This window comes from Branchiostoma belcheri, unplaced genomic scaffold, assembly GCF_001625305.1.
Source record: "Branchiostoma belcheri isolate BF01 breed outbred unplaced genomic scaffold, Haploidv18h27 scaffold131, whole genome shotgun sequence".
NCBI classification, from domain to species: domain Eukaryota; kingdom Metazoa; phylum Chordata; class Leptocardii; order Amphioxiformes; family Branchiostomatidae; genus Branchiostoma; species Branchiostoma belcheri.
In genome coordinates this window covers 96,673-113,261 of record NW_017802725.1, presented here as the reverse complement: position 1 = coordinate 113,261, position 16,589 = coordinate 96,673, and the positions used below count along the sequence as shown (strand labels likewise).

General features: G+C 43.6%; 2 protein-coding genes across 2 annotated transcripts in view; both read left to right on the top strand.

Annotated features, from left to right (window-relative positions):
• LOC109464045 overlaps positions 1–10,112 on the top strand; it is a 38,589-nt gene extending 28,477 nt beyond the window's left edge. The window contains exon 5 of the mRNA XM_019760969.1: positions 9,868–10,112. Coding sequence (XP_019616528.1) covers positions 9,868–10,112 — 245 coding nt within the window. The remainder of the gene's footprint in view (positions 1–9,867) is intronic.
• Positions 10,113–15,968: 5,856 nt separating this feature from the next.
• LOC109464044 overlaps positions 15,969–16,589 on the top strand; it is a 43,790-nt gene continuing 43,169 nt past the window's right edge. The window contains exon 1 of the mRNA XM_019760968.1: positions 15,969–16,369. Within this exon, the coding sequence (XP_019616527.1) occupies positions 15,986–16,369 (384 nt within the window). The 5' untranslated portion in view covers positions 15,969–15,985. The remainder of the gene's footprint in view (positions 16,370–16,589) is intronic.

Sequence of the window (16,589 nt, the reverse complement as noted above, 5' to 3'; positions counted from 1 at the left end):
AAGTAATTGGTCACCTTGGTGGCTTGAACTGGACTAATGCTAAGAGGACTGGACTTATATGAACACTTGTAGTGCGTCATGAGCTCTTTACAACGGAATAGAGATGTTTTGTAACATCTTCATTTGTTTCATTCAGCCAGTTTTCCCGCCTGGCATCTGCTTGGTTTTCATTTACAGTATATGGCAAGAAAGAACATAATCATAGGTGCAACGAGAAGGCATAACTAGTAGATAAATGTACCTGCAAGATATACCATCATGTTTCAGACCTGTCAGCGCCTTTTTACGGACTGATAGTGCATTACATTATAATACAAAGTGCTGCAGTGGCTGCGATCACATCTCTGTAGTTAGTAGCAAATATCAGCATGTATCGCAGGGCTTGTTTCTTCCCCGCACGGACACGGTGTTAGGTGCGAGATAGCACTCAGGAATCCGTTGGCTGATAAAGGTGAGGCAGGGAGCACAAAAGCTACATTGTAGAAAGATATAAGTCAGCAGAGTGTCTAGATAGGACGTCCACCCACACCGTGTAATAGGCTTGCAGGTGGCTCGTTTTGTCTAAAGTTGTGGGTAAACGTGAATCATAGGTCGACTTCCTCACTTTGAACGCCTACGTTTCCTCATAACCTGTCCATTTGTTAATGGCTGTGTTTCAAGAGATTCACATACTGGGTGATTTAGTATATTTTTGAGGGGGGGGGTTCTATCACAATTGCATCCGACGCCATTTTGTTTCATCTGGATGTGAGTCTGTGCGCAGGCGCGCACAGAGGAGAGCTAGCTCCATTCTTGAACGCTCTCGCGATGAGCTAGAAGTTTCTGACATTATGTCTATCACATTTTTTCTAAATAGTACACGGCAAATCAAGCTATGCGATCTTCAGGACAAATGATCTTACGGTTACTTTAACGTTATCCTGTTGGGCTATTAACCAATGGTTTCTGCCCTGTTAGATATTTTGTCGTACAGAACAGAATTTTAGCTTTCAAAATGGAGAATTGAAAGCAATTCAGTATAACAGTCACGGTGTGGTTCCGATCCAAAATAGATCGGTTTATTCCCAGACGATCTGAATTGACCCATACTACTAGTAGATCATTTAAAACTGTTTAGAGTTAGATGTGCAAAGGTGTAACAAGTCGTTCGGTGTAATGTAGTCAGCTGCCTCCGCGCCGCGTGCTTGCGAAGCTGGTGTGTTACGCCTTAGGGCCGTTGGCCAATGATTTCTGCTATGCATTTTTTCGTACGGAACAGAATTTAGGTTTCAAAATGGGGAGGCAATTCAGTATAACAAACAGTCCGTCACGGTGTGAGTTCAAACCAAAATAGACGTCAGTTTATTCCCAGACGATTTGAATCGACCCATCCCCAACGTCGCTGTCAAACCGCGAAATTGCCTGAACGTTGATGGACAACCGGCTGAAGGCATCGCACTCCACAGGTCACTGACCCCGCCGAGATTGGCCATTCCCGCCACCACGGGCGGCCCTTTCTTACCATCCCTGCAGGACGAGAGGTCATGTGCACCACACATTTCACTCGTAACGGCGAGAATCAAAGACTTTTTAATGCGATATCTCGCAGCGGTAGAATCAAAAGCGCCCATGAAAAATTCAGGTACGCTTCGTGCAGGTTCCCGCTAGATGCAGTAGTTGGCTTATGTTTTACTTTTTTTTTCATAATAAAGCTTTATCCTACGTATAGACAACTGGGATTGAAGTTTAGTCTTTGATTGCAACAAAGAGGAAGATCTATTTCTGGTGGCATTAATGGTACTGGAAAGGTTTTCGTAGGGTATTGTGCTACAACAGAATGATGTAGAATTCCTAGAACTACATCGCTATAAAACAAGCTTCCTTCCTAGTGTTTTCCAAATGGGTACAACTTAAACGTTTGTCTGATGTAAACAAACACTTGTACTCACAGACTAGTACACAACTGTAGCCCAAAACATTGTCTTGTTTATACACGAGCCTTGTCTTGTTGATAAATGAAGTAAAAAAAGGAGAGCCTAGCAAGAGGTTTAAAGACAAACAGTAAAAATAAATATATTGGATCTGGACTGTAAGGTAACCGTAAATTTACATATGACCCCACCCCTGCTGTAACATGATTTCGGTCATTGCCCTCCCGGAATATATGCGTCAAGGAGAATATTACTCCTAAAGCTCATGCAATATTTACCATCGGTGCAGCAAGAATCCCTTTAGCTTTTGATCTTCCAGATCTGAATACGGAGGTACGAGGAGATTGTAGTTCATCCGCACTTCACAGAAAACTACACCACAATGTAACAAATCGTCGAGGAGGAGTATAATAAAAACAGCTGGAAAGGCAATTTGGCGTGGATGATACTTAGTGAAAGGCAGTCATTAATTTGTAAGATGTTGACAACTCGTACAGGGAGGAGAAGAAAAGAATGAATGTCCACTTTTCTTCAGCCCGTGGAAAGAGTACACTCCATCCTCAGAGACACTGCAAAGCCCTTCATAGATCGATAAGCCGGGAAACTCTATTTCACTCGCCTTATCTTTGTTATTGCTGCCCAGATCTGCGGACTATTATATGAGACCGACAGGCCCCATTGCACTTGAGCTCAGGGCTAAATGAGTGATACATTCTGATTCAGAGCGCGAGAGTTGGGATGAATACACAAGCAATACACAAGGGTACGGAAAGCTGCAAGATTCTGCACGAACAACTGTGAAAGGGCTGATAGTGTCGAGGAAATGAAAAGAAACTTACAATGACTGTCATTGGAGAACTGAAAAATGTCCAGATTTTGCATGATGTACAAAGATGACTGATACACTGGTGGGTGTACCAACTACTAACTATAAGTACCTAATACCAGCTCCGAAAAGAACAAGATGTAGCCATGCCTTCAAGTTATCAACCAAGGATTGAGATGTTCAAAAACTCATTCCTCCTAGAACTATCATAGAGCGGAATTCGCTGCCACCAAGTACAGTAGGGACGCCATCATTACATAGTTATAAACAACGTTTAGAGTTAGATGTCCAAGGGTTAGGTGTAACAACTCGTTTGGTATAATGTAGCCAGCTGCCGCCGCGCCGCATGCCTCTTAGCTTGTCACGTCGAAGAACGGTTATACCGGATATACAGATACAGAAGCTGGTGTGTTACACCTAAGGGCGGTTATACCGGCTATACAGATACAGAAGCTGGTGTGTTACACCGAAGGGCGGTTACACAGGCTATACAGATACAGAAGCTAGTGTGTTACACCTAAGGGCGGTTATACCGGCTATACAGATACAGAAGCTGGTGTGTTACACTGAAGGGCGGTTATACCGGCTACACAGATACAGAAGCTGGTGTGTTACACCGAAGGGCGGTTACACAGGCTATACAGATACAGCTAGTGTGTTACACCTAAGGGCGGTTATACCGGCTATACAGATACAGAAGCTGGTGTGTTACACTGCAGTGCAGTTATACCGGCTATACAGATACAGAAGCTGGTGTGTTACACCGAAGGGCGGTTATACCGGCTACACAGATACAGAAGCTGGTGTGTTACGCCGAAGGGCGGTTATACCGGCTATACAGATACAGAAGCTGTTGTGTTACACTGCAGTGCAGTTATACCAGCTATACAGGTACAGATACAGACAGACTGTTCTGGCTATATCTGAGTGTATGTCTGGAGAAGGATGACTGAGGTAACAAAAAGCGGCGGCGCTGATCCGCCTTGATCCCATCTATCACGGGAGTGACGAGTCTATGCGGGGAGGTCAGACCCGGACGCACGGCCGAGTCTCCCGATGACAGCGTGTTAAATGTCTGGTCTTATTCCGATTCATTTTTCGCCCCGAAATGCTCTCAGATTGATTTTTACGCCCTCTCCCTGTGACAACTGCTGATCCTGCCGCTGAAACAACCCACCTTTGAAAAGCAGCCAAGAAAATGGGAGCTTGGACCGCAAAATCCGCCGACGCAATCAGCATACGTAGGACCTGATAGAACATATTACATTTTCAATATAGCGTAAGGTATAGGATCCCATCTAACTGTATCAGTACATCCTACCTTTAGTGCATTAGGATACCTCGAAAAGATGCATTTGGAAAACACCGCTTCATCTTCACAATCAGAATTGATAGAAACATATTGCATTTTCAATATAGCGTAACACATCTTCAGGTATAGGATCCCATCTAAATGTATCCTTACAGCCTACCTTCAGTGTATTATAATACCTCGAAAAAATGCATTTGGAAAACACCGCTTTATCTTCACAATCAGAATTGATAGAACATATTACATTTTCAATATAGCGTAAAACATCTTCACAAGGCGAAGATATAGGATCCCATCTAAATGTATCCGTACAGCCTAATTCAGTGCATCAGAATAACCCGACGAGATGCATTTGGAAAACACCGCTTTATCTTTACAAATCTAAAGATGTCAGGTATTACGGCTAGATCCCGCTACTTGATAGTGGTATGATAAAGCTCCTAGCAGGTGTGCTTTAGATGATGACGGAGAGTGTCCAGTGGAGGTATCCGTTATTCCCCAGATATTCCACTGATTTGATCATTCGTCATGCCTCCCGTTAGAAAGACCCATTGACAAGGGAACTCTATGGCTGCAAGTTTATAAGTTTGTACCTCATTCGTCATACTTACACTTACTTCAAGTTCTTGGTGCAAGGGTTTTTGATCGGCTTGTATAGTAGTAGGCAATTTAGGAGTTCTGGCAGATGCAACATGCATCATTGTGCGTGGAGTACTAGCTAGAGTTCACGGCATAGGATAATAGATATTTCTAGTTTGATGCCCCCCCCCCAAGAAAAAAAGACATACGTATCTCATGAATCAGATTGTACGTATTCTCGAGCTTTCAATTAGTAGGCTGACTTTTTTCTGCCGCCACAATGACGTATTGTAGAGAGTTGTATGAGTTTTTCTTTACATTTCATCAGATTATCTGGCGTACTGACAGAAGTGAGTGGTAGATTTTGTTAACTGTTGTCAGCTATTCTTGGAGTTTGAGCTGGTCAACCCCTGTTTTCTTTGTACATTTGGAAGGCGGACTCTTGTGACTTTCTCTTGCAGAAGAAGTTAAGGTTTACATTTTAAAGGTGAAAAAGTATTTTTATCAGGCCTTCTTTTAATCTATTAAGATAAAGCCTTCAAATGCCAAATGCAACATTTGGTGATACAGGCCGTAGTCTGCACACACGTTGCTTTTATTCACAGGCACTTATTTAAGTACTTAAAGATAGCATTCTGATAGCAAGTATCTAATAGCACATACCGCCTGAGAGGCATCGATTGGGATGTTAAGTTTTCCTACTCATGGTTCTCTGTTTTGATATGCACGTAATTTGGTCTGTGATTGAGATTTGGGGCTAGCGGAGAAAGTAGGTCAAAACAATCGAAAGGCGGCCGATAACACGAGAAGCGACCCCGTGGAAATGTTTTTAGATTAACATCGTAATCCACTTCAAACACCTCTCAACAAGGCGGGGGTAATTCCTTCAGCGAAGAAGAAGTGCATACTGATTCATCTAGATAATTTGCTAACTAAAACTGGGTGGTCGCACTCTTTTAGCAGCAATCAAACCTTGAATGATTCGAACAGTTCGGTAGTTGGAATGTAATTTTATCTGAAGACGGAATTTAGATTCAAAATTGGTCTGTGGCTGTCATCAAGGCTAGATGTGCTAGCTGTATACTCAATTCTCAATCCTCAGCTGTACTTAGTTTTAAGTAACCATAGCTTGTACAGTAACAGAAATGAGAAATGGCCGAAACGAACAAACACGAACCAGTTACGAGCTCTCATTCTTGTATATACATTTTGCACCATGTATGTGTAAAATATGTGTATAGTTATAGTAGGAATTTGAAAACGATGTAAACTTGATGTATTTTGTCTGACCCTCACATGTAAAGAGGCTTGCATGCCGATTTGAGCTTTGAGCCGATTTGAGCTAAAGAATGGTTCAAACAAATTACACCCGGTTACTTGGTACGTATGACGTCTAAACCGGCATATACGCGTTCATTATACTTGAATACTGTCCCTGTCGCCCCCCTGTCTACCGCCATGTCTACATTGTACAGTACAACCGCCTGAAGCGAGCACGAACCAACCATTTCCAGCCCCAGTAAATTACATATAATTGTCGACTTGTACAGGCTTTGATCATGGTTATTCTGTCTTCTCTGGAAGCTGCGACTGCTGTAAATTTCCATATCAGAAGTCGTTTCGTCCATAAACGGTCCATAACTATAATTTGTGTACAGTAGCATTCGTCTTCCAAAGTTTTGTTAATGGGCCCTTTTCACTGTGATGTTACTCGAGGAAGATTGTTTTCCAAAGGTGTACTTCACCTGAACAAAGGTTTTAATGTTCAATATTTCAGAGGATACACGTAGAGTTTCTATCTTATTTCCTCGCAATATCACTGTCTTTTAGATGATATTGATGGCACAGGCAGAGAGTACCACACTGTAAATATAGCATTCTGTTGAAAATTCCTTGCAGTAATTTTTTTCTACGCCAAGAAAAGTACTTAACAAGGTCCTAACTGCTACCTGATGCAGCTTTAAACTCGAAACTATTCTATTATGTGCATTTTCGCCCTTGGAATCATTGTCGACGTCGTTTATATTGAGTACATAGAATGGGGAATACCGTTTTATGAATATGGCAATATTTACAGAGTAGTATTTTCTGTAGTAAATTACTTTCAGTAATTTATTCTTCGCCATGAAAAGTACTTAACAAGTTCCAAACTGCTACCTGATGCAGCTTTAAACTCGAAACTAGTCTATTATGTGCATCCGCGCATATGGAAACATGCAGGGCGCCTGTTCTGTCCTGACGTTCCTGCGTCATGGCGGCTCCACACGACGCTAGAGCGCGGCGACGCCTGTCAGAATCTTGAAAACACGAGATTACCACCTAAGTAACGTCTTATCCCTTGATTGAATTGACCTTTCATGCTAATCATGTGATCAGGCGGGAGGTTTAATAAGATACGAAGCCCTGTCCGCCCACGCAATTTCAGGCACAGCTCAAAGAATGTCTCCATTATCACAACCGAAATTCTTTCCTTTTTTTGTTACGATAGTGACGTCTGCGTTAGTTGGATACTAGTTATCGCTGCCTCCTTTTTCCCTTTCATTCACAGCAAACTGGAATCATAACAAGGTCTTCCGCCATCTTGTTTTTCGAAACACCTTACATTTTCTGACTCTGCGCATATTTATGTACATGTTGTTTTGCGGATATTTTAGTAAACATGATCATAGTTTATCAGAGTTCTGGAGGGGTGGGTAATAAAATAAACTGTTATTGATCACTGCATCATCTGTAGAAAAGGTCGTTACTGTTTTAGGAATCGTTAGAATTTGACTATTAGTAACCTAAATATTGGCAATAAATACAGATAAGTTCCAATGTCACTTCCAACGATATTTAAGAAGCTAAACGGTACATTAGAAATGACTTTTTGTTTTGATAAATATCTACTTCATGATGAGTGGATTCTTAATTCCGTCCTTTCCTGACGAGACTATCTGTTTTGTGCACCAGGGACAGCTGTCAGGTTATATATGCAGAACTGATACGGTGAGCTTGTAGCCATCTATCTCTTAGTCCCCGGAGCTTCAGGTTGTTTGCAGTGTGTGTTGTTGTGACCTCTGTTCTCAGTTGTCAACTGACATTAGGATTGAAACGCCGGCTAAAAGGCACAGGGATATAGATGCAGGTATCATGATCTGGTCCACTGAAGGCATAAAAATACGAAGGGACGACAATGCCACGAGGTACACATGTAGGCAGCTGTAGGGTTATATCTGCAGAACTGATACGGTGAGCTTGTAGCCATCTATCTTTTAGTCCCCGGGGCTTTGGGCTGTTTGCAGTGTGTGTTGTTGTGACCTCTGTCCTCAGTTGTCAACTGACATTAAGATTGAAACACCGGCTAAAAGGTACAGGGATATAGATGCAGGTATCATGATCTGGTCCACTGAAAGCATAAAAATACGAAGGGACGACTTTGTCGTGAAAACAGATATCAGCTACGTAGTAAGTGACGGCAATGCCATGAAGTACACATGTAGTCAGCTGTAGGGTTATATATGCTGAAGTGATACGGTGAGCTTGTAGTCATCTATCTCTTAGTCCCCGAAGCTTTCGGCTGTTTGCAGTGTGTGTTGTTGTGACCCCTGTTCTCAGTTGTCAACTGACATTAAGATTGAAACACCGGCTAAAAGGTACAGGGATATAGATGCAAGTGCTCGAATCTGGTGATATCATTCATACAAATTGTCAACTGAAAGCCTCTTTTCATGAAAACAGATGTCAGCTATATAGTTATGAGCAACGGCAATGCCAGGAAGTACAAATGTAGGCAGTTGATCATGAGTAAGAGACGATTTTAAAATCTGTGATGTGTGGTTTTTAGAGCTCCACGGTAAACAGCAAGTTGTACTGGATGCTTTTAATGTGAAGAGAAATAGGCCATTATCTTTGTGGTGGTACGTATAAGGTAGCTGGACCTGGTCTTGACACTTAAAGATCTATCACCAATGAAGACCTGTTATGTAACTGTTCGCGACAAAACCCTCGGGGTTTCCCGGCTTACACCGAGCTTTCAGACTGTAGTGCTGCTGTCCTGATGACAGCTTTCTTACATGATATAACAACCAGTCCCCGCCTTACACCGAGCTTTCAAACTCAGTAGAGCTGCCGTCGCGATGACAGCTTTCTTCTGAAGTTGAGCTCAGTTGGTCTGTGAAACAAATTAGGCACCAAGCTGCGCCGGTAGATACCAGAGTGCACAAACACCACTGCCGGCCAAATTGCGAGAGAGTTGACTCCCTGAGATACCTCTGCTGTTAATGGATGGTGATTCCCCCTTCCCTCGCATCCAGTCGGGTCTCCTGACATTTCCCTGGCATCAGTTCCGCTTTGGCTGTGACTTTGAAAGTGCCGCTGGGGAGAACGGGGTCCCCCGAGCCCGCGAAATTACCGTACGTCGTGCCGCGGCACCCGAAAGAGAGGAGGCAGGAGTGACTAATCACATGCCAGCCGAGGACGCAGTAATGACGGTCGTTTGTCACGCCGGCTGACAACTTGTGACGTAGGCGGCAATCTTGTGGCATGTAGTTTTATGGCTCATGCATATGGCTCCCGGTCTGCTGCATCTCATCTGTAGTGATATCTTGCAAATCTCGGTACAGTTCCAACCTACTAGCAGTATATATAAGGTTTTTATTAAGAGAAATAACTCTAAGTATTATTTCATCATAACTGATAATATTTCTATCTATCTATGATGATATCTTACACATCTTTTGATATATATAAGGTTTTTATTAAGAGAAATAACTCTAAGTATTATTTCATCATAACTGATAATATTTATATCTATCTATGATGATATCTTACACACCTCGGTACAGTTTTCAGATATTAACAGTAAGGCTTTTATTACGGAGAATAACTCTTTCAATCACAACTGATGATATTGCTATCTATCCATGATGAGAAATAATTCATACTTTTCTTAGTATAAGGTGTGTTTTGGCAGTACTGAACTTTTTTCCGTAGCTAGAAACGAACTAATATGCTAGGAGGGCTTTAGGGTTGTATACTTCAAATTTTGAATAGCCCCTTGTTGTAAATACAGGTGCACGTTAAGAATGCAATAAAATGCCATTTTGAGTGAGTAGGAGTCATATAGAGGAAGAGGCTATATCTTCTGGCGGAGGTTTGCCAACTAGTCTACCGGTGACCCTACATTTCCCCCTACAGCACAACAAATGAATCTTCTCCACAAGTTCAAGGTTGTTTATTGATTGATGACGTTTTATCAGTGCCAACACAGACCTTCCAGCTAAACAGCTGCTGCCGGGAGTTTAATCTGCAGATCGTCCCTCCCGAATCGGTCTCCAGACGGGAGCGGCCCGTCCTTGTCTGTAGCGCTGAGGGATTGCCTGACAGTGTGCAGAGATTAGAGCAGCACGCAGACAGGTCCTTACAGGGCCGGCTGAGGACAGGGTGCTCCATCACGCTGCACGGCGCATTTGCATGGGACGTCTATGGCCAGACGTCAGGATAGCTACTGAAGAAGGACGGGTACGGAAGTATTGTCTTGGGTGGGTTTGTGTGTGTGTGTGTCCTTGGTCGGAAAGAGTAAGCTGATAGCAGGTGGGTTGATGGGTAGAACAGGGTCGGCTGAGGACAGGGTGCTCCATCACGCCACACGGCTGATACAGGGACGCGGCGCATTTGCATGGGACGTCCATGGCCAGACGTCAGGATAGCTTCTAAAGAAGGGCGGATACGGAAGTATTGTCTTGGGTGGGTTTGTCTGTGTGTGTGTCCTTGGTCGGAAAGAGTAAGCTGATATATAGCAGGTGGGTTGATTGGCAGAACAGGGCCAGCTGAGGACAGGGTGCCGCACGGCTGGTACAGGGACGCGGCGCATTTACATGGGACGTCCATGGCCAGGCGTCAGGATAGCTTCTAAAGAAGGGCGGGTACGGAAGTATTGTCTTGGGTGGCTTTGTCTGTGGGTTTGTGTTGGTCTGTGTTTGTCTGTGTATCCTTCCTCGGACAGAGTAGGTTGATAGCGAGTGGGAAGATTGACATGTGCTTTGGACGTCCATGGCCCAACGTCGGGATCAAAGCATATTTGTATGTGGATTTGTGTGTCTATCAGAGTAGGTTGATAGCACTGGGGTGGGGGAAGTTTGACAGGTAGAACGAAACAACTGATTTGCATTGGACATCCTTGGATATGCAGCTAAACTTGAGTTTGTTCTTTGTGAAACATTCTCGTGATTTGAATGGTATAAGTCTTCATTACTTTGGTCCTAAAGTGTGACTATAACTCGAATAGTACCTATGACGGTTGGGTGAATGATGGTGACTCCAGCTGGTGCATAAATTGAGACCGTTTTTAAACCGCGCTGAGAAAGGTGACAGTCCAGCTCGACCGAGATTTCTGCTAGCCTCCAACTGCAACGATTGAATTACGCTTGTGCGCCTTCACAAAGCTTCTAATGCGAAATTATTACGTTAGGAAAGCCGAAACTTTCTCCACTCTCCGCTTTTTTCACGGTTCTCTGCAGCAACGGGCGCATCTTAACCTTTCAAATAGAATTCCACACCCACGCTAAGTCTCTTTTATCAAGAGGCGTCCCGAAAGACATTAAAGTTTGCCTTGAACATGGCGACTTGACGATGGATGAGTGTTTGATAGTGAGGGATTGCGGTCGTCACCGGAAACCTGTATTACACAGATACCGGCGCAGACGGGACGGGGGCGGGTTACATGTTCGAACGTTCTATAGAGATCACTCCGCGTCGGTGGGTTATTGGTCAATGTTTTCGTTGTTTTTAAACGCGTCCCTACCCGTCATGCCATACGGTCTACCTCACCCTTACGTATTTTTCTAGCAATAGTAGTGTTTTAATCCACAGGATTTGTAATGCTGTATCTAAATCTGTATGTAAGACTATTGTGCTGCGCTTAGCTTTAGGGACAAATTTATGAAGCTGTAAGAAATATAAATCAATAGACGTCTCTGTCTTGAGCGATTACCTATTTTTTCTCTCTATCCCTTTTTGTTTTTTCCTTGTAATATTCAATTACACATGTTTGAGCCCCCGCAAAGACCTCTGCATTTAGAAAGAGGCAACCGCAACGGAGCGAATCCCTGCTCTATACACTGACATTTTTAGAGGGCTTTGACCTTTCCTGACAAAATGTCATGTCGTCTGCTCGTCATTCGTGACTGACGTCATCGGTGACGTAGTCTGCTATCTGCACTGTGGTTGGCTCATAGACCATGTTTCCGTTTGATAATGTTTTTCGTTTAATTTAGCCATGGAGACTGAGTGTATATGCATACCTCTCAAAATGCCATCCTTTTCAAAATACTATGTGTTTTTTTTATTTTACGGAAATTCTGAACCCTGTAAGTGATTGAGTGGGCTGTAACACTAGAAAGGTCAAATTTATGCAACATTTTACACCGCCGTAAACGTGTTTACTGTCGTAAACACTTCAGAGAGAAATCAGTTACTCTTTTCCAAAGGTTTACAGGTGATAAATCACATGGCAACATCACTGATGCTGCACGCCGTTAAATATTGCATTACGAGGAAACCGGCAGTCCCGACTTGCACGTCTGTCGTAAAATCACACATCCGGGCACATTTCCAGGATGGTACCGAATGACGGCCGTTGGTAATGCATACTGTTGTTCTATAATGTTCAGTTTATGATTTTTGGATAAAACGCATCCTGGAAAATATATTGAATGGGATATCGTCGTAAAGTGCATTCATTTTGAATGACTCTGCATTCAGATTTTACGATTGCATGGCAATAATGTTCTTTGAGTACAGTTGTGCTGCTTACACTTGTAACAATATACCATATATCCCATCTGCTTGGCTCACAGAGGCATGAAAAAACGTATTTTTTTGCAAGCAGGCATCATACGCACATTACAAGATGCCCTGACGTTAGTACGTCATTTCTTTGCTGAGATGTAGTTTATGTCCATGATACTTCGACATTCCTGGAAATTTTCGTCGGTCGACCAATGCGCATGTATACAAGAGTGAGTGAGTGAATGACTGAGTGGTTGAGTGGTTGAGTGAGTGAGTGAGTGAGTGAGTGGTTGAGTGAGTGAGAGAGTGAGTGGTTGAGTGAGTGAGAGAGTGAGTGAGTGGTTGAGTGAGTGAGTGAGTGAGTGAAGGCACTATGTCCAACTGCACAAATGTTGGAGGTCTCTTCTGGTACACTTTAATTTGGAGAACGCAGAACTTCACAAGAGATAGCTGTAAGACCTCTACATCTCTTGTATCTTTTTGGTGGCAATTCACATGTTTCTTTCACATCCCAACCGCTTGATATATCAATACCTCGGATCTAGCATGGGGATTTCTGTATTGCATTTCTGTACAGTTTGCCTCGGGCTGTTTGTGTGTAATATCTACATCTTGATAAATCCCAGTCCAATAGGACCACAGGGAGGCTATTTCCCGACTGCCGGTGGCTGCCTGCAGCAGGTACGAACTGCAATAATGGAGACTGCCGTGGTTCATCAGATTAAACTCGCGAGACGTCGTCCGGTTCCCGGTGATTCTTCCAGGCTCAGAGATAGTTACTTGTAATGTAGCCAGCTGCCGCCGCGCCGCGTGCTTGCGAAGCTGGTGTGTTACGCTGAAGGAGGGTTATACCGGCTATATTGATACAAATAATGATACAGATACTTCCTGCATCTTGTAATAAAATGAAAATGGCAGAATGGCAATTATTTTTAAATAGAAGAGCGTTTTAGTTTGATACGGCACTTAGGATAATACGAAGCACATTCAAACACAATGTTTAATTTGAAAAGAAAACTAACTTCCGTTACTTGCTTTTAATCATGCATACTTTACAATAGTTCAGCTGATCTTTTATACTTAAGTAGACAGCTGTAATATGACCAAGAGACAGTGAAATCATTTTTAAAAGAACATTTGTATGGGATTTTCCTTTAAAATTTTAATAATCAACACAGCGTGATTTTCCCGAACGTCAATATATATCCAGACGGTTTACTGGCTTTCTAGTTGGTGACTACTGAAAAGAAAATAGAAAAGTGTGACTGTATTTGCAATTGAACATATTAATAATGTTGAATACCAAAGTTCTTTCTTCAAAACTACTGTCTAAAATGTTGGTAGCAGCGAGACCTTTGAACTATTTAAAAGAGCCAATGTACCGGCCAGATAATATTAAATAAGCGAGTACGCTTGATTTTGAAAATTGATGTAGGATGTTACTTCCAGCTAGTTTGAAGGCTTACTTGTCCTCATAGCAGTACAGGCTATACGTCGAAGTCATAACCATTTCTAATTTCACATAATGATTATGCATTTATCATAATTCATATGATTTGTACAGTCATGTTCCTAGAGATGTAGAACAAGCTTTCAGAAGGGGTAGTTACTTGATAGTTGATAACTTTCATTTCATTTATTGGTGATGCCACAATGCATTACAAGTGGGAGCCAGGCAGCCTAAAGGCTGGTGGCGGCTGCCACTGATACATACAACACAACACAACACAACACAGGACAAGTCAATACAATATACAAGACCTAACAACAAGTTACGAATATCCAAATAGCAAAACATAACAGTGCATTATACAATATCGAAGACACATCATCGTCAAATTAATATAGTAATCATAAGAATATCTATAGTCAAAAGGGAAGAGGAAAGATGGAACGCTTGGAAAGTCTGATAGGTTAAAAATTGTTCAAAAGTTAGTAATCGGAGTAATTATTGCCAGAACTAAGTCCATCCTTGATGTGCATATGGTACACGGGTACGCAGGTGGTCATTAAGCAACTGAAGTTGACAAGGGGATTTTTACTAGCGTGACCTTTAATGCATTCCGTGAGTAATAAATATACTTACGACATTTTATCCCACTTTCGCATGATGGATTTCCTGTTTTGAGAGATCCTAAGTTCAATAAACGTCACCATAGCAACGCATGACGTCATTCGTAATCATGCCAATGAGATCAGCCTTTGCTGTTTAATACTGTAATGAAATAGGCCGTGTGCATTATGCAGGGTTTTTTTTACGTAATTCTGATATTTGGAACCTATCGACAAATGTGTCTATCTTGGTGTAAGGATTGCTCCTATGAATTCGTGTGTTACACAGTGAGGCTAGCACGTACAAGCGACACTGCACACGCCCCCCCCCCCATCGTACTCTCAACGCCATCGTTACGAGCTGACCTCTGTCCCGTTGCCCTTGGCAACGCGAGCGCGCGAATCTCGTCTGCGCGTCTCCAGAGCCCGGCTTGAACTGGGTCAGCGGTCTGATGAGCGATCCGCTGACGCACGGAACAGAGCCGCGAGTTATCTGGGGGGATCTTATACACTCTCTCGGTATGAAATATGATGCACGGTATTATTGCGTTTCAGATGCTGGCAGTTGCGCCGGAGGACGGGGCTAGTGCTGCTGCTTCTGCTGTTGCTGCAACGACGTAGCCGGGACGCACCAGTTACAGCGTGAGCCGCGCACCGCTAGGGCAGCATCAACTTGCAGCCAAATGGATGGCAACGCGCGGTAAGGGCTGTGGATCAGGATGGTCGTGTCATCAACCGCCTCACGTGACCGTCATTAGCCGAGAGAAAACCGCGTCAGCCGCCACGTACGGTCTGCGTGCAGCGGTGTGATCGTGTGTTACGGCAGGCGAGGAGTACTAGTACCATGTTCTGTAGGACGCGTCACTACCATCCTCACACCTGATGATGATCGGTGTAATGTAGCCAGCTGCCGCCGCGCCGCGTGCCTGCGAAGCTGGTGTGTTACGCCGAAGGGCAGTTATACCGGCTATACAGATACAGAAGCTGGTGTGTTACGCCCAAGGGCGGTTATACCGGCTATACAGATACAGATACAGGTGAGAATGCGCTGGAACCGGCTCTGATTTCCAGCCATGGAGAGAGAGTCCACCTGTTCGGTGGAGCCCGTCTCCTCGGACCGGTCCATCGACATCGAACACAACCTCATCTCGTTCGCGGACGTCGAGCAGTGGTTGGACGACAACCCCGAGTGTTTCGAAGACTACTTTTTACGCAAGGGGAGGACAGAAAGCGTACGGAAATGGCTGTCGTTGCACCATGACGTCAACGAGGAACTAACGGCAGCGCCCGTGTCCAACAAGTATGTCCAGGGCACTACGCTAGATTCCAACACGTCGGGTAGACCCCCGCCCTCCTAAAGCACACTTGCGGCACCAGTTCGCCCGCTCGCGAACCCGGAATGTCAACTTTGCCACCTCAGAATCCGGAGTTTCCGTCGAAAAGGAGGAAAGCCGCGACTCGGATAGGAACAAGGACAAGAGGATACGTTTCAGAAAAGCAAACTCCCTCCCTCCGAACCCTTCCAACATCCTCAGTATGCTCTTAAAATCCAACGTCCGCCTCCCTCGAGTAAACAGCAAAGACATCGAAGACAAGCGGCGTTTGAAAGCCGAAAACGAGCGGGAATTCTTCCTGGAGATCGTCAAAGATATGGCTAACGACTTAGACCTAACATCGCTGAGCTACAAAATCTTAGTGAACGTGGGGATCCTTCTGGATGCGGATAGATGCTCGTTGTTTCTGGTGGAGGGTCCGAAGGGGAGGAGGGAGTTGGTGTCGAAGGTGTTTGACGTGCACGCGGGTACGAACGTGATGCCGGGATATGTGGGAGACAATGTGGTGAGGATCCCGTGGGGGATGGGAATCATCGGATACGTGGCAGAACACGGCGTGCAGCTCAACGTGCCAGACGCTTACCAGGTGAGTCTGTTCGTTGTTTTTACGCATATGAAGGGTGGTAAAATGAGCATGTAGTAAATGCTCTCTCTCTCTCTCTGTAAATCTCTCTGTATATCTATATCTATCTATATCTATCTATCTATCTATCTATATATATCTATCTATATATATATATCTATATATATATATCTATATATATATATATATATATATATATATATATATATATATATATATATNT